Source organism: Zootermopsis nevadensis, unplaced genomic scaffold (assembly GCF_977971745.1).
Source record: "Zootermopsis nevadensis isolate Lab colony 2312 unplaced genomic scaffold, Znev_1.0 Znev_ptg000007l, whole genome shotgun sequence".
NCBI classification, from domain to species: domain Eukaryota; kingdom Metazoa; phylum Arthropoda; class Insecta; order Blattodea; family Termopsidae; genus Zootermopsis; species Zootermopsis nevadensis.
This window is the reverse complement of record NW_028259139.1, coordinates 1,041,589-1,063,810: the sequence shown is the minus strand read 5'-3', so window position 1 is coordinate 1,063,810 and position 22,222 is coordinate 1,041,589. Positions and strand designations below refer to the sequence as shown.

Below are 22,222 nucleotides of genomic sequence, written 5' to 3'. Positions count from 1 at the left end.
TCAAACACCTGCAATCTGTGGTCCTCCCTCAGAGTGAGAGACCATGTTTCGCACCCATACAAAACAACAGGCAAGATTATTGTTTTGTACACTTTAATTTTCAGGTTCTTAGAACTCAGACGGGAAGACAAAATATTTTGAACTGAGAAGTAGCAAGCATTTCCAGAATTTAATCCCCTCAAGCACAGACTACAATTGATATTGTTTCTTGCAATTTTATTTGGATTGGACTTTCATTGTTTAATAAATTCTTCTCAGGCTACTGAAGTTCAGTACCCTGAGGACAAGGACAAAAATTTAGTGTTTTCTCCATTATACCACCTGACATGGCTCGTAACCCAAGACGAATTCATTGTACTTAGTCACCGTGAAAGCTTCAGATCACACATCATTCACTGTTGTTGGGTTTTATTAACACCAGGAACACATGAACGCCAAACTTTAATACCTGAATTTTGTTATCTGTACATTTCTATTTCATAACACAACACGTAACACATTAAATTTTTGGACAAATTCCTTTAGAGATACAATAGTCAAAACTAATCATATACACAATTATATACAGTTATAAAAATACTAGTACAATAAAATAAATATTCATTCTACTTTCTTTATACCATTCCAGCACCAGAGCTAAAGGAGACCCACATCAATCAACACAAACTCTATTCATAACTTCTTGAAAGAGAAGTAATACTAAAAGTAACATCAGTGGAGTTGATAAATATGGGAGTATATGGAAATGATGAGAAAATGTGCCGTGGCACAATATAAATATCTGTAGGCCTTATAACACTGACACTAAAAGAGGACTAAGGGAACCTATGTAACTTAATCTCTGTTGTAAGATTTGAAGTTTTCACAGCGACGAGTATGAAGATTTCTGTCTTCTGGGTTGTTGCGCTGTGTAGTCTGGTCGATGTTTACCAACGTTTCGGAGGTCATACTGCCTCCGTCATCAGGGCGATGACGGTGGCAGTATGACATCAGAAACGTTGGTAAACATCGACCAGACTACACAGCACAACCCAGAAATTTTCATACTCACCGCTGTGAAAACTTCAAATCTTACATAAGCCATAGCTTGCTCGCTTTATAATTTAACCTACTTACTTATTTCAACAGCCATTTGCTTCGCAGTAGGCTACCAATTATCCATGAATAGAGTAACTGCATAACTTCTCCTTTACATAAACAAGAACTAGGCTTTAATCAACTTTCCACACTGTAACGTCTGCTTCAGGGGGTGAGGATTTATTTTTAGACGAGTCTACAAAAGATCTGGTTGAACGATACCTGTCTTTATCGGTACTTTGTGGCCAGTATTAGTGGGGAGGAGTTTAGTTCTAATGGTTATGGTAGTGACAAGGGGTGCACTTAATATTTTCAAATATTAGCGTCTTAGAATCAATTCTGTTACGCTGTACTTTGCGTCAGTTAGGTGAAAGTGAAGGATAACACTCGTGGGTCCATGGCTGAAAATTGTAAGATATGGTACTGACAGTAAACCAAAGGCTCACGTTAATTGAAAAAGTTAAAAATTGACAATTGGTGACAAAATTAGCCAAAGATTACAGGATAGGGATTGAAAGATTATGTCAGTAAAATTATGCTAATGAGCTGAGCTCAGAATTCTTGCTAATTAAGGCAACACAATAGGATTATAAAGAAAATTATGATGTTGGATGCTCTGGATGACGTATCTTGAGCGAGGTCTTCCGTAAATCCAGTAACACTGGTCTGATCATGGAAGAAACTTGTTAAAAATCTACAAGAAGTCTGAAATTCTTGACGTGAAATATGATAAATTCTAAAAACATCAACAAATATAATACGGAATACTGAACACAGAGTGACGAGCATGAATTTTGTTTATAGCACATGACAGATGGAGACACTGTGAAATATAATACATAAGAAGAGGATGGGGAGGATGAGAGTTAAGAAGGAGGAGAAAACAGCGAGTGTGTCAGACACAGCATGGCGCTACAGTGTGTTGACGCTTTACTACACTACATGGGGCAGAGAGGGTTCAAATACAGTGACATTACAGTCCCCAGAAAAATTAGCACTGCCATGAGGAAAAATCTGAACATTTCAAACTTTTTCTCAAAATAAAGGTCAGTTGTGTTCAGAAAATACGTAATTTTTTTAAGTTTTATGAAAACACCAAACAAAATATTTTGGATATTCGTGTTTCTTTGATTATTTGTGCATCTCCTCCCCTTCATTAGTGTATATAATTTGGAATTTACTTTATGTTTAAAAGGTGAGTCATGTGAGATGTCAGTAAGATGACAAATGATTAATAAATTATTATTCTTCTTTCCATCAGTGCTCTATACTGTCAGCTTGTTTCTCCATATTTATAGCATTTAGTCGGTGTTATAAATATATTCACGGTGCTTAAACATGATGAAAGAATCAAATATCAAACACGCAAGTCACGGAACTTACAGAAAATGACGGAACTAGCCGGAAAAACCATGTTGTTTGAACAACCCAAAAATGCCACAAAATGGAATGAACAAGGATGACAGAATATAAAATAACATAAATTATAATTTTTTGTGAATTTTTCTGAAATGAAATTACCTTTTATAGGGTAATTATTCTGCCCTGTAATACAAGTCTGTGTCTTTTTTTTCTGATGCACTTCATAATGAGTTCAACTTTTTCACCGCTATTAGCATACACTTCAACATTTTATTTCCCAACAGATAGTCAAATGCATCCTTGTTTGTTTATTTAATAATGCTTTATCATCCATGTTGGTTGTGTATCAATGAGATATGTTATTGTCATAAACTTAAACGTGGTATATAACAATTTCATAACATTCTGTGTAATTTCATTAACAAACAAAACATAAATTTCTATTCTAAAGGGTTTTGACGACGGTAGTTTACACTTAAAATTATTCATTGTCAGGACAGGTCCAGTGACAGAGATCCAAACAGAGTACGTACCTCTCACCTGAAGACGGAGACAGAAGCAGCCTCCGAAATGTCGTGGTTTTAAAGAACATACGATGGATAAATCTTTAGTTCAATTTCACAGCCAAGAATGGCTGACCCACTCACAAATTTATACATTTTATTATCAGAATTTTCCCCAACATAAATTTTGAAGTTGAAGTTAAAATAGCTACATAAGTTTAAGTGATTTGAGTGCACAATTAAATGCAGAGAAAAAAGTGAAAATCGATACAACATAAACCCTGATGTGGCGGTACTCGACAACAAGCAACAAATCACAATAAAGTCCCTATAAATATTCACTTACCTGTGCTATAAACTAAAAAAACAAAAAGTCTGTCTTCTGAGACATAGCACCACGTACTCAGTATCTACCAGACTACATATGAGAAAACCATGAATTTGATATTTCCAATAAGTTTAATTACAAATATAATATTGATCGACCATGTCTGGCTCATACCTTCACATACTCTAATTCTGAAGATAGTTCCCATGGTAACCGGAACATATTGGCAGGAAGTGGGGTGCAATGAGTGGACTGAAAATCTATCATGTACTTATGTGCCTGGAAACAAAACAAAAACAACGAAGAACTAACGTCATTAGCAGTGTCAGTACGTCACGATGGAAAAAAACAACAACTGCATTTCATAACTTGGACCTAACATTATACAAAAGCAAAGCAGTGGAATCAGCTGCATATATAGAATTTAATTCGAGGAAAGGGGAGATTTGAAAAATACTTCAATATTTAAATAAATTACATATTTACTTAAATCTTAACACTTCCACCACACAACATTCCTTTCACCGCTAAATTCTGTCAAGGCAGTGGGAAATGTCCAAAAGAATTCAGGGGGAGAAAAGTCTAAATCCATAAGCCCTGCCCTCTAAATAGCATCTTTAGTGGTTTTCAACAGAGAGATCGGAAGTATCCTTCAGGTAGTTAAAAAAAATGCAATTACTTTGGGGGGGGGAGTTGGTATTGCAGCTTCCATCACTGAATATCACTGGGCCAGTGATTCCCAATGACAGCCAATGACTTTGCCCAAATAAAAGTTTTGGACTCAAAAAACACTACTGAAACTCCCAAACTGAAACAGATTTTCATACACAAAATATAAAAAGCAATTTATAAATGTTCTACCGCATATCTGGATTTATTTAGAATTCTGGTTGCCAGCCATCAGTTTGCGTTGACCATCATAATTCCCTGACAATTAGGTTCGACGTTTCAGGAACTTCAGAGCGTTAATAAAAACAGTAATTCTTTTGCTGACCCTGCATGATTCTTCTGAGAACTCCCATTCAAACAATGTAGATAAATCGCATTCTGAATCGTCAGAAATTAATCAAGGTAATCTGATGAAACTAGTAGCTTTAAATCAGACCCACAGTAAAAAAAATCCTTACCAAGACCCGTCTTCTCCTTAAGATGTAACAAAATCCAAAAATGGCAGTTACTTAAAGACGCAAAACAGTGCAAATGAAAATCTTGTCAAACTACATTCTGTGCTAGAATATAAAACCATGCGTACCAACAGCTGTTTACACATGAAAGGACACTAATGTCAAATGCGTTTCGACCTCAAGAGGTCATCGTCAGTGGCAAAACAAATTAGTGTCCTTTCAAGTGTAAACAGCTGTTTGTACGCATGATTTTATATTCCAATACACCGCACGGTATGCAACGTTTTAAGATTCCATACTGTGTTCACTCAAAAATCTTCCATTCAATGAATTTCCTTTGCCAGATCAGTTATTTGGAAAAAAAAATAAGCTTTCAGCTGTTCTTTCAAAATGAAATTTCTTTCAGACTGGCGTTCATAATGGATGTGATTCGAACAGGTCATGTAGAATAAGTGTCTATACCCTTAACCTGAAGATGGAATCGTATCCGTCTCTAAATTGCCATGTATACATCTTTTGATTCAAACAGACTTTATTCGAGGAATATATTTTCATGGTAAATGATGAAATCTGCCATTACAGAAATTTATCTCAAAACCTTGGGAAGATCTTACAGAACCTGGTGTTTCATGGTGCCTCGTACTACCTTCTACAAATATACCTTATATAGACAAGTCACTTACAAGGAACAGAACCATCTCGGCTTTCAGATCTGATGAGAAGCCTTCTCCGACCAGGCAAGGAAATGAGTTGGAATGTTCAGAGATGTAGGACATCAAAGTAGACACGCACAGGTCCTCGTTAATGTCATATTTGCTCCATATGATTGCTGAAATGAACAGAAGACAAATCCAAAAACAATCCTAACGTAAAAAACAAATAGATATGAAAATATTACTAATTAAAACAAAAGAAATAAATTTAATTAAACAATACAACTGACTGGCATCAGCACACTGGAAGATAGGATAATGCCCTCTAGTTTATCTTTTTATGATCTGCAACTTTGTCCTGAACACATTTGGGCTGATGAACACTTAAATAGTTAAAGACGTTTATTTGGTCTTTCAAGCAAATCATCAGCTCCGATTGGCTGAAACTGCCTCAAGGTAACTTTTAAATTTCAGCTCAGTACAGAATATTTATTCAGCAGCCACCATTCCCACCGTTGTCATCACGAGAGCCATATCCTGCCTTGAACCAGCTCAATCCAGTTCAAAATCTCACAACCCATTTCTCTATGAAACATTTTCATAATATCCTCCCATCCACGGCCTGGTCTTCCTCTGCGACCTTCCAACTCATATTTCATGTTTTATTTTGTTCCTTCCATGTGTGCTGCATGTCCCACCCACCATACTTTGGCCTAAAAATACATGTAACCCTCGATTTGCGCCGGTTCAATTTACGCCGGTTCGTCCAGGAACACATCCCCCGGCGTAAATCGAGGGTTACCTGTATTACACAAAGAGCAAAATTTATGAAGCTCCTCATTATGAAATGCTCGCCATTCTGTTGTTCTCTTGTTTCTTGGTTTATTTAATGACGCTTTACCAACTATATATAAGGTAAATGGTAATATGATACTGAATGATAAATGGGAAAGAACTGGGAAGGAAGTAGCTGGAGTATATTTTAAAGTATCTGTCTCTGTGGAGACAGATCTTCTTTAGACCTCCCGAATACAAAGCACGAGTAGTAACATCTACATGGCGACCTTTATTCGTCTGGTTCCCAGGACCTGCACTCTCTGATACCTAGTCTTGTTTAAATTCCCAGAGAACTCCCAATACTAGGTTCAACGGGTGTAACGAATACCAGCGACCATCTGTATGAGACACGACGATGTGAATTTAACAGAGTCTGCTTTCCGTTTCTGACACAAAATTAAGACAACATCCGTGGGCGAAAGGGACAGACCAAGCCCTGCTGGCCTCAATGTCAAATCATCCCATAACCTCACTTTACCTGCGAGTTGCGACCTAGTTGTGAACAATGGATGGTCCCACACCTGTCATCTTCACATCATCTTCACAAAATGGCCATAAAGGGCAATGTTACGACTGGAATGTAGGTTACCGGTAGCGACAGCTCCAGGCGCGCTCAACTTGAATTCGACTACGCATTGCTGCAAGGCACACAATAGACGTAAATATTCTCAAGCACAAAACCTTATTGCCTTTGTTTCTTTATTTTCGCGTCCTTTCCGATTTCTTCCTTTCGCACACTGTTCTCTTCTTGGTCTTCGGTATTTTCCAGCATTGTGGCAAACATAGACACAAATTATCACGGCGATCATATAAACATTAAGGAGACGGGGATTAAAGAAATACGAAACAAAACAAAATTTTGGTTGGAGAACCTAAACGAAATAGATCTGTTGGGAGACAGGCGTAGACATAAAGGCGCCAATCAGTCTGAAACGGTCAAAGTGCGAAGTTTCTCTTTATTAAATGCAACCCTCTGTACTTACTAGCTGGCCGGCCATTCACTGAGTAACCTTGGGGGAAATAACAGTCTGTTGGCAAGAATGCGTCTCTCCTGCTTCAATGTTCAATCCGTGCATCCAAGGGGCACTGACGAACTTGCGTCTTTGGCTAAGGAAATATTTGAACTTAATTCCAGTAAAATCACGTTATCTTACCATCTGATATAAAGAAATGCCATTTCAGTGTTAATGATGATGGTTTACTTTCACTCCCTAGAAATATATTTGGTTTGTTTATTGACGACAGACATAAATAACCGTCCAAATCAGACGAATTAAAAAAATTCACTGAAAAATCCAAGAATAACAGTTTGTTTCAGAATCAGTGATTAGCACTTGAACTAAGCAACTAACGAAAGTTTGAGAATAACACCATTTATAGCTTAAACTAAGCAATCTCTAGGATCAGCTTAAGAACCAGGCCGTTTGAATTAAACAACCTAGAAGAACAAATAGCAAAATCAGTCTGGGTACAGCTTTGACTAAAGAACTTAAAGGAACTAGCCGATTAACATTTTAAGACCATCTCAAGTTGAGGATGACTGCACCGTGCTCTGCGGGACCGGGACTTAGAGAAGAATAAAACTTCAGCACGAGGCAAATAACCGGAACCTATATATATAGATGTCAGAGCAGCGTCTGCGCGTATAGTGCTGGAACAGCATGGACGCGCGCTGTGCTGTTGTGATTCTGGGGTGCATCGTCGCCATCATGGCCATCCCCTTGGCCGAACACAGCGGTAAGTCGCAAAGGAGAAACGACAATATCCTGAGAATGTTAAGGCACTGAACATTCTGGTTTCATAACAACAGGGCGTTTATTGATCTTTTTAACAAATTCTGACTGCGAGACATTTGAGATTCAAAAGTGATAAGAATTCAGGGCAGAAGTCCCTGAAGATGGAGGTAACAAGTTCCTCCAAAACGTTGGTAAAATTCATACAATAGAAACGATGTTTCAAAAACCTTTTGGTAAACGAACATACGCAATTAATTGTTTTAAAGTCGACTCAACTGCGGTGCTGTCCCACCTGTTACAGATTACACAAATAAAAAAATTAAAAAATTATCTCGATCAATCTAAATGTTGTTTGTGCCATTTATCATCAGATAGAATGGTCAAAGGGTAGTTTACTTGAATCAGATTGTAACAATTCCCTCCACCACAGACACAAATCATTATACAGTCACTGAGAACCTGAAATTTAATCGAGTAAGCTTCCGCGATGTCTCCTGAACCGACCTTTTCGCGCGCGGTGTGTAATCTTTATTATTTTTGTTATCACACGGGAAAGAAAAATATTATGAACTATACAGAACAAGTATACCTCGAATTTAACATGTTCCCTTTATTTCTCTGAAAATATCTGAATTCTGCGTGGTATGATGACATCACAAATCGGTCAAGCCAGGTGATGTACAAATCGCGGACACGGACATGATTAAGTCATGACGAGTACCGTTACGAAGTTCGTGGGGTGGGAGGCAAGAATGAGATCTTTCATTGAATTAAGATGAACCGGTACTGACGATGATGACTTGCAGGCTTGGCGTTCGCAGAAGCGTTTACTATGGATTATCTGGACGAACTCGAGTCGCGGCTTTCGTCTCTGTGTTTAACTTCAAAAACTATCAAACGTAATTTCAGTAAGTTTAATACGCGAGGAAGTTGAGGTACTCCAAAAGGTGGTAAATTTCCTTTTGTGAAATTTCAGGTTTTCGCTGTGACGTATATAAAGATGGCCGTCTTCTGGCATGTTCCGCCGCGTAGTCACGTTTTAAATTAACCTTTTCAGATAATTCTACTGCCTCCGTTATCAGAGCGATGATGTAGTCTCGTAGAAACTGGCAGACTTTTCACACGTTTGATCAACAATCATCTGAGAAAAGTAGACACCTGTGAAACGTCGGTCAATTTCTACAAAACTACGCGATGCAACATCCCAAATGCTGTAACATTTATACAGTACATAATACAAATGCACTGGTCTCACATTGTGATAAAAAAACGCAACATTCTGGCCTGCCCAACTGTACATTCTGTCTCAAAAGAACATTCTCCGGACACAATATCGGATGAATGCCAGAGACAAATGTGACTTGAAGTTTTATACACAGGACGCCTGTATTGTTAAATGGTTCATGATCCTATTTCTTTCCAACCCAGAGCGTTCGTTAAGAATCGGCAGTAGCTCTGGTGGAGCATCGAGCAGTGACAGTTCATCTTCTGGGTACTCCGTATCCTTTGTACCGCTCTTCAGTCTCATTGCAAACTTCTTCCCAAGGCTGTTCAGCAGATTCAGTGGTATTAACCAGACTGGATCTCAAGGTAAATCACAATCAGAAGAATTCACATATTGCACATTACATCGACATAGTAAAACTGTAGCCATTGTGAAAATATAGATAAATCTCATTACGCTCAAGAACTAAATAAAAGTGACAAGCAAACATGATGAAAGTGTCCAATTATATTCGTGCTACCCGATTAATTACACATTTTAGGTCACCTAGTTCTCAGAATTGATGATCGAGTGACATATAACAGAATCTTCGCGCCTGACAGAGTTATATGCTTCTGTTACAGATTTTGGACGCTCCTACAAAGAATTGGAAGCAAGCGAGCATAACTATATCAAAGTGAACAGCAGTGTCTGCAACCCCTCCCACCTTGGCCAGTGGGAGGACACTAGCGACTGTCAACGTTTCTACACTTGTGAAGTGAATTCAGAACCTCCCTTTTACTGCGATGCAGAATACGGAAAGGCAATATCGAACAAACGCTTGGTAAGATACGCTTACATCTGGCATTAAACCAAATATTGTTAAAACAACAGACTCTCTTGACATTATCCACTGTCTTCATTTGTTTGTTAAAAAACATTCCGAGACTAGAATCTGTCTCTGTCCTCTAGTAAAAACCTACTTCACTGGGCCCGGTCGACAGAGCTAGTCACTGTCTCGCCGTTTCAAGTATGCGGAGCTCTTCTGCTTCTTTGCAGTTACACAACTCTCACATTTTCCCTTCTTACTCTGACATGCAATTCAGAATAAAGGAAAAAAATAGCAAGGGGAGACCTGTATTAGCTTTTCGTTGTTAATTTGTACGTTTGGTACAGTTCAGTTTCACTAACTGACTCGCAAATCTGTGTTGCTGTTTGCAGTTCCTTGACTTTCATCTCCGCATGTACTTATGCCAATTTCACAGTAATTTCCTCCTCCGCCTCCTGTTAGGCCCACAAACTCTTATTTCCAGAGTGCAAGTTGCTCCATTCCATTATTTAATTCCTTCCTTCATTTGTTTACCAATTCTATGCTCTGGGTATCTCACTGTTTCTTCTTCAAGGTATTGTTGGTCTTTCGAGTTATGTGGATTTGTAGGCATCTCGTTACTTGCCAATGTCGGCACTTAGGGGATAAGAGGTATAGTTCCAACACAATCACAACCTCGGCACTAGAAGGGGGCGAGTGGTCAGCATCACGCCCCGACAGCACTTTACCCCCGGGGATGCGTTGGTCAGGAGGCTGGGTGGGTCCAAGCAAGTCTGAACTCACCGGGTAAAAGAAAATCCCCTGCCTCTGTCAGGGATAAAACCCCGATCACCCAGCCCATAGCCAATGATAAATTATTAATGAACAATTAATTGAAAAATACGTGGAAGGAAGTGGTTGAGGCCTAATTTAGAAGTAGTATCCATACATCTGCCTGAAGAGCCAGTCTTCAGGCTGAGATTCAAACCCAAGACCTCTCAAAGCTAAAAACACTGCCACAACATTTGGTGAGGGCCACTGTCTGAAGCATAGGAGCAAGATGAAAAATGCCTAACCATCAAACTTCTAAATTTTTGGATAATTCCAACTCTGCTAAAATTGTTATTCACAAAACCAGCATAAAATCAAACTGACAGTCCCAACTCAATTTATGCCTATCTCTGATTCCAGGAACCAGCAGCCAGTCAGATTGTATGGAGCACAGAACAAGCAATCGGACAACATTTACAGATCGAAAGATACACCACTCCCTGCATCATAATGACTTTGTATCAATGCCCCAACAAGTCCGTCTATTATAAAGAAAGCAAACGGTGCATAACACACAGTGATGCAAACATATCAAAATTATGTCACATGTAACAGCACCTACGCATTGGTAAAGTACTATATTGTTATGTGCGCCGCGTTTATGACAAGATAAAACCCGTCTAAACAGAACCTCATGCGGACCACGCAAATTTATTTTTTACTCTACGGAGATGCTATTTGCCATTTATTACTGAGGACCAATACAAATATTCTGTTTATTATTCATCCAAGTTCTTATTTAATAATTTATAATATTCAGTTCTGAAATGAATAACGCTTAGAAGCTGGTTTGAAATTGCATATAATTCAGATAGACATAACAAGATGGTACTGCCATGAAAAGCACTGTCATTTTTACACACGTGCGTGTTTGCAATGAAATTTCAACTTTTAACAAACAATCTGGCAATTCCTGCACTGTCAATAACACCAGGTCTACCGTTAACACTCCAACTTATTGTTCCTTCAAGGTGCTATTAATTTATCAAAATCTTTTAAGTATGTTCACAGGAAAGCTACAAAAATGCACTATTAGCTTTTCCATGTCTCCATTGCTGAATGGATTTTCATTAAATTTCAATAAAAATGTCAAAACTTAAATTCTGGTTAAAATTGAATAACAATAATACTTATTTTAATTAAACACCTATATATGTCTCTGTGCTTCAAAGTGATCTTGGGGAATCCCCTGGAATAACATAATTATCTGGCCAGATACCCCATTCACGCAAGAGTCATTAATCCCGGCCATCTCTAATCTCGACGGAGCTACTCACAAAAATCAAAGACGGGTTTAATAAAACAAACGGTTTCCCGTAACTACTTATGAAAGCATTCATGAATTTAAAATCTAAAGATAATATAAGAGAGTGAAAGAAACAAAAATGTTGAACTATGCAGACATTTTCTAGCTTGTTAATATGGTTATGGGTGCAATGACCACATACACACATCAAACCTGAAGATGGCTGCAAGCAGCTGAAACATGTAGTTCGATAAACACTTAGAGAAAACTTGAAGTGTATGTGATGGTGGCAGTTAAAACAAATATTAAGTAACTGATGGTTACAGCACATGTAGAAGCTTTAGAGTGACACGGATAATATTGTACACGCGCTTACTCATACAACAAAGCATAAATATTTATTCATACAACACACAAATGTTTACAGGGGCAGAGTTTGCAAAATGGCGCAGGTGCTCAGCCAAGAAGCGGCTGCCTCAGAATATGAATTATGCTGCAGGATTGGCACTGAAGGGCTAAATGGTGGGATGATGATATATTTTAGAAAATACTGTGTTTTTGTGTTATTTCTTTAAATATTTATATATCTGGAGTGCAATTCCTCATAGGCAGATACATTAACACATATAACTGGATTTTAAAAGCTATTTTCAAAATTCACCTACAAATTTCACAGAAACAATATTCCTTTTTCCAAAAAAATGTAATTTTATCTTGCTGATCACTAATGAAGATTGATATAGAGATATAAATTATATTTTAAATATGTTAAATGCAAACTGTACATCTCAAACAAATTTCTGTCCAATACAAAAACTACCGTAATAAACAAGAGAAATTTCAAGAAACTGTTCACAAGGACAGCTATAAGTCTTCACCTGAGCTTTCTACACTTAGAAACAAAAATGTTTTTCCTGAAAATTCAGTAAAGAAAGGCATTTACTCGCTACATTCCAAAACAAGGTCTTGTATCAAGATTTTTAAATAAAAAAACTATAGTTTTTAATGCACTAAAACATTCCTGTTTCTAGTTCCGTACCAACTGAGCTACAGTGTCAGAAATAGCACAAAAATACAAATGAATATCGCAGCAGCATAAAGATATCTGAAAAATAGCAACAACTAAAATTTTTTTAATATATAAATCCTACTCACTTCGTTGATTGACATCTGCAGCCAACCACGCATGAAGAATGGCGACACCCTCATCATCAAATATCTTTGGATATCTGTATTTCAGCAGCTTCACCAACAAATTATTCCCCCTGTTTGATGATAATTTCATCTCCCTATAAGAAATGACACAACCATCGATAAACTAATGAAATAACTTCATCTTAACACAAGTAATAAGTAAAAATTGCAAGTGTTTAAAAAAATACAAAAACAACCTAACCTATTAGCAATGACATAAGCAGAGAATGAGGACATAAGTACATAGTGAGGAACACTGTAATTTGTAAACAATATTGTTATGGTACATTACGACAGCTGGGCAAAGCAGGCCAGACAAGAAACGCATACAGAATTTTGATGGGGAAACTTCATGGGATGCAGGAATTTGGAATACTGAGAACCACCTGGAGGAGGGGACATCAAATTATCCACAGACAGCTCTCCAGAAAATATAGATATAGAATATTTTTTAAGTACCAATATTATTTTGAACAAATTCACAAAAATGTTAACGCATGTGATGGTGCTCCGTCTGTTTTAGAAAACTGCTACTTCTGTGGCATGTTGACCGACTGAATGTATGCTTTTTCCAATACCTTAGTTATACTGAGTGCAAGTGATCATTATAGGGAAGGATTTTAAAGAAGGAAGCTGTGGCCTATTTAAAAATAAACTCCTGGCATTCAATTGAATAGAGTGAGGAAAACTGTTAAAAATCTCAGGACAGCTGATAGCCCAGTAAAGATCTGTGTTCCAAACGCAGGTCTAGAGTAACTGTCGCACACATTTTCCCATTCTGCAGCCTGATCCAATAACTACTGCAACAAACTCTGTGGGGCATTGTCTTTCTTCGGAGGCTAAGAGTGACTCAGCTAGTCAAGAAACTCGGTCATTTATGAAAACCAAAAGGCCATTACAATGTTCACAAGAACCGACCACTGACCACCACCTTCAAGGTCCATTTCAATATTATCCGATGCCTAGGTCTTGCGAGTGGTTGCTTCCCTTTTGAATTTCTGACCAATATGTCAAAGCTTTTTATGTCTCCAACAAATGCTACATGCCCTGCAAATCCTAATTTTTAAAGAAATGGATTCATAGAGTGATGACATTTCGAAACCATTCCTTTGCACATGCCCACAATTCTCTGTTTTCTTGGTACATTACCTACTTAACATCTTCAGTAAGAAAAGCCAAGGACTACAAAGGAAACATCCGAAGAATACATATCTGTATGCAGATTAGATTCGAAATTTCTGCTCAGCACATGGGCCCGGACAGTAGCCACATTCTGTTCAACACTTACTCTGTGCAGATAACTTCATCCTCAGTTCTCCTGATCAGTAGAACTGGTCCAGGATATTTTGAGAGCTGCTGGTAGATGTTTAGGTTGATGTAGTCTCGAATAGTCTTCCTGACAAGTGGCTCCAATGAGCTGGGCATGCGCAGAATGGCAAGTTCCACAATGTCATCAAATGTGGCATCTAATATCTACACACGGAAAGATAACACGAAACAATACCAAAATTAAAATTAAAATTGGCATAAATTTTAGAATGATTATACTTACTGATAAGTATCTGACAAAATGCACAGAATAAGAAAGTATGAAAAAAATTAATTAAATCTGCAATAAATAAACATCAAGGTCAATGAAGTAAGAAAAGACGCAAAGTACGAAAGACAAGATGGCAACATATTGCAGTAAACAATGCTTACGTAGCTGTAATTAACTGCACGAGATGGAAATTAAAAAATGCGTACCACTCCTTTGACATCTGGATAGTTCATGGCAGCCCAAGATATGGGATATCCTCCAATACTCCAACCAAACAACAGAATATTCTCAGGTTGAAATTTCAAACCATGAATGGCAAACTGCATCACAATATCAATAGCATTTAGTTCTTGGTCTGGGTACGGCATACCCTGCAACGCCAATAATATTAAGTTGTGATAAAGAAAGAGATATTAAAAAGCGATACAGGAACACAGAAATTTATGACTATGAAGTAAAACTAAATTATACTGTCAGCAGATGTGATAAATGACAGTCTCATTCAATGAGCCCTAGGTCTGATCCCTTGCCAGACCTGGTGAAGACCTTTTCTGTGCACAAATTCAAGCTTTAACCTCTGGTGAAGAATGCAGAGAACATAAGGCCAACATATAAATACCAACTCATATTCACACAAGAACTTCCATGATTCTTAACTTAATCAACATAACAAATAAACAGCTCTATTAGACATCACAATTATACACAACTTCTGATAATGGAGAACTGAAACCTTTCAAGCCTGTGCTATTTTTTGGGAGCTTCGTGGTAATACATTCAGTACTCAGTGTTTTAAACTATAAGTACCCTCTGCTAACCATCATTTTAACCTTCAAGATCAGTGAAATCTTCCTCATGAATTCTCTTCCATACAAAACAGGTTACTTCACGCAATGAAGTCTTCTTGGGCGATCCGCAATCATCAGGGATTGACATGATTTCTGATGACGGAGGCAGAAAACAGTCTCTGAAACAGAAACTAATTCCATACTGAGATGTGATCACCTGAGAAGACTTCACTGTATTTAATCTCCGTGAAAGCTATATCGGAAGGGTGGGAGGTGGAAAGATCCTACTCGGCACTGTGTCCAATGGCAAGTTTTGACGTTAGTGACATTAAACCTCAGGGTGCCACTCTATTAGTTAAGATATAAGCAAAGTACTGTTTGATAACAATCAGTTCTTCTGTACCAAATCTGTTGTAGGCTTTCAGGTTTTTGGATATTTCATCAGGTAATGAAATGTATCATACCGTGCTACCACCAAACCCAGGATGGTTCCACCCCAGAACTGAATATCCTGCTTCAAGAGGAGTAACCATTATCCCAATTTCATAGAAGCCAGCATTGCCTTCTGAACAGATCACAAGAGTGTTTCCATTGGCATGCCTGGAACAGAAGAACAAAATACAAATTGAAGACTGTGCCTCTATGAGATTAGGACGGAACTTTAGCTTGACGCTCAAATTAATTACCTAACACCATGCAGCACTACCCTTCTTGAGAAGCTAATGGTCACTCAGATGGTAAAGAAATTTCTTGCACTTCATGTAATCAAAAGTTCCAAAAAAAAACCTGCCATTGGTACTTATGAAGAGTCACCTGAATCCAATCCATAGTCTTCCATCTTACTTCAGTATTATTCTATTTATGCCAAGGTCTTCCAACTGGTCTCTTCCCTTCAGGTTTTCAAACTAAAATTTTGTATGCATTTCTCATCTTGCCCATGTATGCCACATGCCCCACCCATTCGCACCCTCCTCAACTTCGATCACTGTAATGATATTTAGTAAAGAATACAAATGATGAAGCTCCTCATTACGCAATTTTCTCCGGCCTCTTGTTGTTTCCTCTCTCGTGTCCAAATGTTCTCCTCAGCACCCTTCACACTACACTGCTGCATTTATATTATGTAACTAATAAGTTTTGTCTCATCCATCTGAAAAGTGTCTTCAGAATATACACAAAAGAATAACTTATCAGAAATAAAGAACAAACTTATGAGATTAAAAAGGACTTGCTGTCAACAGCAAAGTAACAAAGTTCTTACATCTTCAGAATGTACTTATTAAAGAATGATCACAGTGAAACAAAGCAGAAAATGAAGAATTTAAAGAAACTTGTTCTGAGTAGCAAAGAAATACAAAGCAACATATTCTTACTTATTTCTCCTATCCACAATCATAGTGTCCACATAGTTACCATCCCTGGTATGCAATTTGAATCGTTCTGCTTGATTCTCATTAACCAACTTGATTCTGCCTTGCAACAGGATTGGAGCTGCAAGGATAACAGGGTCACATGTCAGGTTTCAATTGAAGATGTTATACTACAAAAAATACACAAGATGAAGAACATACTATCAACACAGCATAGATCCGACATATTCTGCTGGTCCAATTCTCTTAACTGTGTTTTGTAAAATAATTTCAGGATATTAAAAATTCACTTTCAATAGGACTGCATCTTTAGTTCGACATGAAACTTTCTACAAAATCAGATCTTTAGTCATGATAAATCTATAAATATATATTGTTCACCTCCGAGTTCATTTCTTTGGGAAGGCAGATGGAACCACACATACTGTGAAAATCATTGTCTAAAACACAAAAATGTAATTTGCATGGGTGCAGATACTCTCAGATGAATGACATACACGCAAACATACAGGATAATTTCCCTGAGAACTGTATAAAGATTTCAGGTATCAGGAAGCACTTACCCATCACATACTGCAGCATGGAAATGGAACCTGGGTACACAAGACGCAGCCCAAATGTGTGCGCCACTACATAGCTGACCACCTGACATGGCAAAGCAAACAGCCACTCCACTGCAGTCCGCCGAGGTGATGGTCGGTCCATATACAATCGATGTTTAGTTTCATCTCTGAAATCATAAAATAACAATCCAGACCAGAATGAGTTTTCAGCTGGATAAGGTGTTCAGCGGTATTTGCCACAGGTGTCATCCACCGGTATTAGAACATGAAAGGTCAGTACCATTAATAGTATAGCCCATCACAGAATATAATTTTGGGCCAGTTCAATATAGCTCACAATTTCACAATAATGAGATTCATTGCAGTATAATCTTTCCACCTGAAGATTTCTGCCTTCTGGGTTGTTGCGCTCATATTCATATTCATTGCCCTGATGACGGAGGCAGCATGACCTCTGAAACGTTGGTAAACATCGGTCATACTACACGGGGCAACAACCCAGAATACAGAAATCTTCATACTCTGATGATGGAGGCAGCATGACCTCTGAAACGTTGGTAAACATCGGTCATACTACACGGGGCAACAACCCAGAATACAGAAATCTTCATACTCACCGCTGTGAAAACCTCAAATCTTACATCTTTCCACCTCCTCATCACAGTCTTCCAAGAGATCACATTCCATGGATTTACAGACCGAAATTCTGTATGCATTTTTAATGTTCTCCATCCAGCCCACTCTCACCTTCATAACTTGATTCTTCCAAGTGGGCTGCACACTTATCCCAAAATAACTCATCATGTTATACCATTCTGCACTTATTTAATCTCACAGGCTCACAAATTTTCTCGAGCATGCTTCAGTCAGTCAAATTTCCCATACCCAGACTGTTTAAACTGCATTAACTGCCTACGGAATCTGAACTTGAAGTGTCCATAAAAGTAACAAAGACCACAAATTGAACTCAATCATGAAACGCTTTAACGTAGTTCATAACATTAAAGAAAGACTGTTTCCAACCCGATTTTTAAACCATACTCCCACTACACATCAGTCTTCGAGTCGTATCTTATTTTTTCCAACTCATGACACAAAAAACAACATTATAAAGAGGCAGAGCATGTGTTAAAGTAGAATAGGCTAGGTTAGGTTAGGTAATGTTTGATGTGTTTGAGAATGATTATAATGTGCATGATATCTGTCATAAAAATTGTTAATAGATTTGTGCATTATCACTTACTGGGCCAACAAATAGCAAACTAAAGAATGGGACATGAAATTCAGGATTGTTCAAGAAGTATAAATGTGCAATTACAGACAACTGCCTGTAAATGGTGTAATTAACTTTACTTGAATAAGTACAAAGATTTGCTGGTAAATTGTATACCTAAGAGAATAGGATAGATGTACAACATGATCGGACACTTACTTATGACACAACGACTAGCACTAACTGCAATCGACACAGGCATAAGCTGTAAATTGATAACGGGAAGCACACAGTTTCAGCTGTAGGTGGCACTTGCATCAATCAAATTGGAAGAAAATATCTCTTTAAAAGGACAGATTTAAATTATTAATTACTTTTTGCCATTCCTGACACCATGTTGTATCCCGAGCTGGGATAGGTTGGCAGGGCGAGCGGATCCCTCGGGAGGCAGTTCGGGGTGATCGAAGTACTGCGAGCTGGAGGTTAACTTGAGAATTTATTACAAATAAATGTGGTACAAGCTGTTGAGAAACCCAAGAATCGAGAGATGTCGATCTGCCTAAGCACGGGCAGTGTCGACTTCTAACGAGAGTCGAGTTCTTTCCAGCGTGGAGATGACCTAGACTTAAGTTCAGATAGTAAATAAGGGTGATAGGTCGTCTTGGCTTTATACAAGTTTCGTGACGCCGAATTTCTAAATATGGTTACAAAATAATAGTATTTTGTAAAGCTTGCTTCATCTCGGTACTCTGTCACTGCGTATAGGAACTTTGGCTTCTTTACTGTGTGTCCCATCACTATTAGTTGACCAAGAGGGATGATTTGGAAATCAAGTGGAAACATCCTGCTTTCCCTTAGTGAAGATAACTTGTTTGTAGTTTATGTTGAAATAGCATTGGGAGAGTACCGATTACAACATAGTTACAATTTCAGTTTAGTTCCTAAAGATATAGGATATACCCCTTTCAATTTATATTTATATATTATGTATTCTCTATAATTAAGCCATATACAAAAACCATGCTTTGAAATGAAAAGTCATTGTTGGTATATATTTATATTACTAAACCAATGTAACGTTCTACCTTTTAATACATATCAAATATTTTTGGACAAGAATGATGATTTTTAAATAGTGATTTCTGATGCATACAGTATAAATGATCCAATACAATATACACACAATAATTACACTTGTCACTTTGTCAGTAGGTAACTGTAACTGGAAACCAGCATTATTTTCAGTCATACAGCTATCACATAGATACAACATAACCTCAAATAACAAAATAAATTTAAATTGTTAGCTTTAAGCATTCAGAATTTAAAACTTTAACTTCATACGCTGGGAAATATCTGGAGAGATAGTATAATTTCAGCATAAAAAACTTACCCTTCTATATCAGACCACTTGAATTCAACCGGCCAAGCATAGAATTCAAAATCGTATCTTGACAGCGCTTTCTAGAACAGAAATCACATGAACAGAATAAATACTATAAAACTGAAGACCAGAAATTCATATTTTCATTAATTAACAGTGATGCTCCATGAGTCTAGTAAAAATGTGATGCATCAAACCTGTAGCAAAATTCATACAATAAAATATTTATCTGACTCATTTTCCACCAAGGACTGTCTAAAACAAGGAGATGCTTTGTCTCCATTGCTCTTTAACTTTGCACTACAATACACCACCAGGAAATGCCAAATTAGGCAGGAGGATTTGCAATTGAATGGGGCACATCAGCTATTGGCATTTGGTGATGATGTTAATTTATTGGGGGACGATATGAATACAATAAAGAGGAACGCAGAAGTTTTACTAGAGGCTAGTAGACAGGCGGGGCTAGAAGTAAATTCAGAAAAAACTAAGTACGTGTTAGTATCTCGTCATCAGAAGACAGGCGGGCAATATTATCTTAGGGTAGCTAATAAGTCCTTTGAAAGGGTTACAAAGTTCAAATATTTGGGAACAACAATAAGAAATTAAAATGATGTTTACGAGGAAATTAGAAGGAGACTAAATTCCGGAAATGCTTGCTACTTCTCAGTCCAAAATATTTTGTCTTCCCGTCTGATTTCTAAAAAACCTGAAAATTAAAGTATATAAAACAATAATTTTGCCTGTTGCTTTGTATAGGTGCGAAACATGGTCTCTCACTCTGAGGGAGGAACATAAGATTGCAGGTGTTTGAGGATAAGGTGTTCAGGAGGATATTTGAACCTAAGAGAGAAGAGGATGGGGCATGTAGAAAACAGCATAATGAAGAACTTAAAAATTTGTTCTCCTCCCCCATTATTGTCAAGGTGATTAAGTCAAGAGAAAAGAGATGGGTGGGGCACATGGCACACATGGATGGGGCAACATGTGCACACCGGGTATTGGTCGGGAAGCCTCATGGGAAAGGACTGCTGGGGAGCCCCAGACATAGATGCGAAGATAATATCAAGCAAATTAAGACTGTTCTCTTTCCCACATAAATAAAAAAAAAAGTAAAATAGCAGGGACACAATTAAAAAGGTACAAAGCAGTTACATATTTTTTCCTTCTACGTAAATTGGCTACTTGTTAAAAAGTAACTACATATATGGACATACTCGGACAATTTTTACTATAGATGTGAACTGGCACAGAACTATAAAATTATATGCATAAAGCATTACTAAATAATAGGAATTATTCACAAAATATCCCATCGTATTATAATTTCTGATATTCTCTGTACAGTTTAATTAAAATATAATTACTTTTTATAATAACAAGCTCTGTTTAAAAATAAAAGTTCAAGTCATGCCTTGCGTGTTCATACATTAACATCTGCGATGTTTAATTAATATTTTGATACAAACCTTGGTATCCTTATTAAGTTCTTTCTTTGCTGCAGTCAGTGAATTCAGAAAGGTTATATAGGTGTAATTATTAGCTCTATCTATACTTCGTAGACAGTACGAAGCTGCAAGAATCAAGCCAATTCCAGTGAGGAATTTCGCAATTGTTACAATTCCATCGAAAACAAAGTATCCTCTTCGATATAAGACTGTTGCCAGAATGGGAGAAGTGTACAGACCAACATTCCACATGATATACAACTGAAAAATTAACAGGCACACATATCAACTAAACTCATGAACAAAAGCAATCGAAATTTTTACTTATACAAATCACATAATACACCAAATGAAACATAAAAAATATGAGGTTGCAATACAGTATAAAACACGCCAGCACAATAACACACTAGACTTCGTCGTGTCAACATATCAAGTTCCATATACTTCGCAATATAATATATTAAACAACCCACCGTCGTTAACATCACTTACCGATTGAATAACCTGATCTCCCCATTTTTCGAAAGGTCTTGCTTCATACGCAACCTGGAAAAGTAAGGTTAAGCAAAATTACTTGGAACACACTTATTACTTCTAAAGGTCAATTAACTGGAAATATTAATACATTTCAATTACTAAATAAACTCACATCAGGTCGCCTGTCATCATATATTTTATACAACCGAGGGCTAAACATGCATTGCCAAATCAGCTTAACCGCAGCCATATTTAAACTACAACCGAACATCGACTATCTTCCATGACATGCTATTTAACTATAAAGACGACGAAATTTCTAACCACGGATTATAAATAAATTATTTCGTTCACATTGTATTACACACTATTGATTTCCCTACAGAATAGGAATGTTCATGGTTAATGTTGCTCAACCTGTGAGCACTGTCGCCATCAATATATGTAAAAATAAAAGATAAATCCAAAACCTCCCTCAGAACACTCGTCTAACATGAAATGTTTTATACAACCGAGGGCTAAATATACATTGC

The 22,222-nt window shown here is 37.4% G+C and overlaps 2 protein-coding genes across 3 annotated transcripts; one reads left to right on the top strand and one right to left on the bottom strand.

The window, feature by feature from the left end:
- Nucleotides 1-424: 424 nt before the first annotated feature.
- Nucleotides 425-22,031, bottom strand: LOC110834678 (phosphatidylserine lipase ABHD16A). The gene is made up of 12 exons (XM_022074095.2): nt 21,862-22,031; nt 21,705-21,758; nt 21,231-21,470; nt 19,771-19,841; nt 17,165-17,331; nt 16,605-16,722; nt 15,696-15,831; nt 14,650-14,814; nt 14,192-14,376; nt 12,865-12,998; nt 5,078-5,223; nt 425-3,549 (listed from the first exon to the last, which is right to left on the bottom strand). The coding sequence occupies exons 1-12, from the start codon at nt 21,958-21,960 to the stop codon at nt 3,439-3,441; spliced, it is 1,626 nt and encodes a 541-aa protein (XP_021929787.1). The 5' UTR covers nt 21,961-22,031; the 3' UTR covers nt 425-3,438.
- LOC147874572 (uncharacterized) lies at nt 7,538-11,564 on the top strand. 2 transcript variants are annotated; one of them, XM_087343884.1, is made up of 4 exons: nt 7,538-7,621; nt 9,049-9,210; nt 9,469-9,668; nt 10,824-11,564. In XM_087343884.1, exons 1-4 carry the CDS (start codon nt 7,546-7,548, stop codon nt 11,013-11,015), a joined length of 630 nt encoding a protein of 209 aa, XP_087200010.1. In that variant the 5' UTR covers nt 7,538-7,545; the 3' UTR covers nt 11,016-11,564. The 2 variants fall into 2 exon arrangements, with proteins under 2 accessions (XP_087200010.1, XP_087200011.1); XM_087343885.1 differs by lacking the exon at nt 7,538-7,621 and adding an exon at nt 8,127-8,528.
- Nucleotides 22,032-22,222: the final 191 nt, after the last annotated feature.

Excerpts from the sequence above, each read along its gene's own strand:
- LOC147874572 (XM_087343884.1), top strand. The coding sequence starts at position 7,546 with ATGGACGCGCGCTGTGCTGTTGTGATTCTGGGGTGCATCGTCGCCATC. Across the intron at positions 7,622-9,048 it reads CCCCTTGGCCGAACACAGCG|AGCGTTCGTTAAGAATCGGC; the intron begins GTAAGTCGCAAA and ends TTTCCAACCCAG. Across the intron at positions 9,211-9,468 it reads TAACCAGACTGGATCTCAAG|ATTTTGGACGCTCCTACAAA; the intron begins GTAAATCACAAT and ends CTTCTGTTACAG.
- LOC110834678 (XM_022074095.2), bottom strand. The coding sequence starts at position 21,960 with ATGTTCGGTTGTAGTTTAAATATGGCTGCGGTTAAGCTGATTTGGCAA. Across the intron at positions 15,832-16,604 it reads ATTGTGGATAGGAGAAATAA|GCATGCCAATGGAAACACTC; the intron begins GTAAGAATATGT and ends CTTCTGTTCCAG. Across the intron at positions 14,377-14,649 it reads ATCCAGATGTCAAAGGAGTG|ATATTAGATGCCACATTTGA; the intron begins GTACGCATTTTT and ends TTCCGTGTGTAG.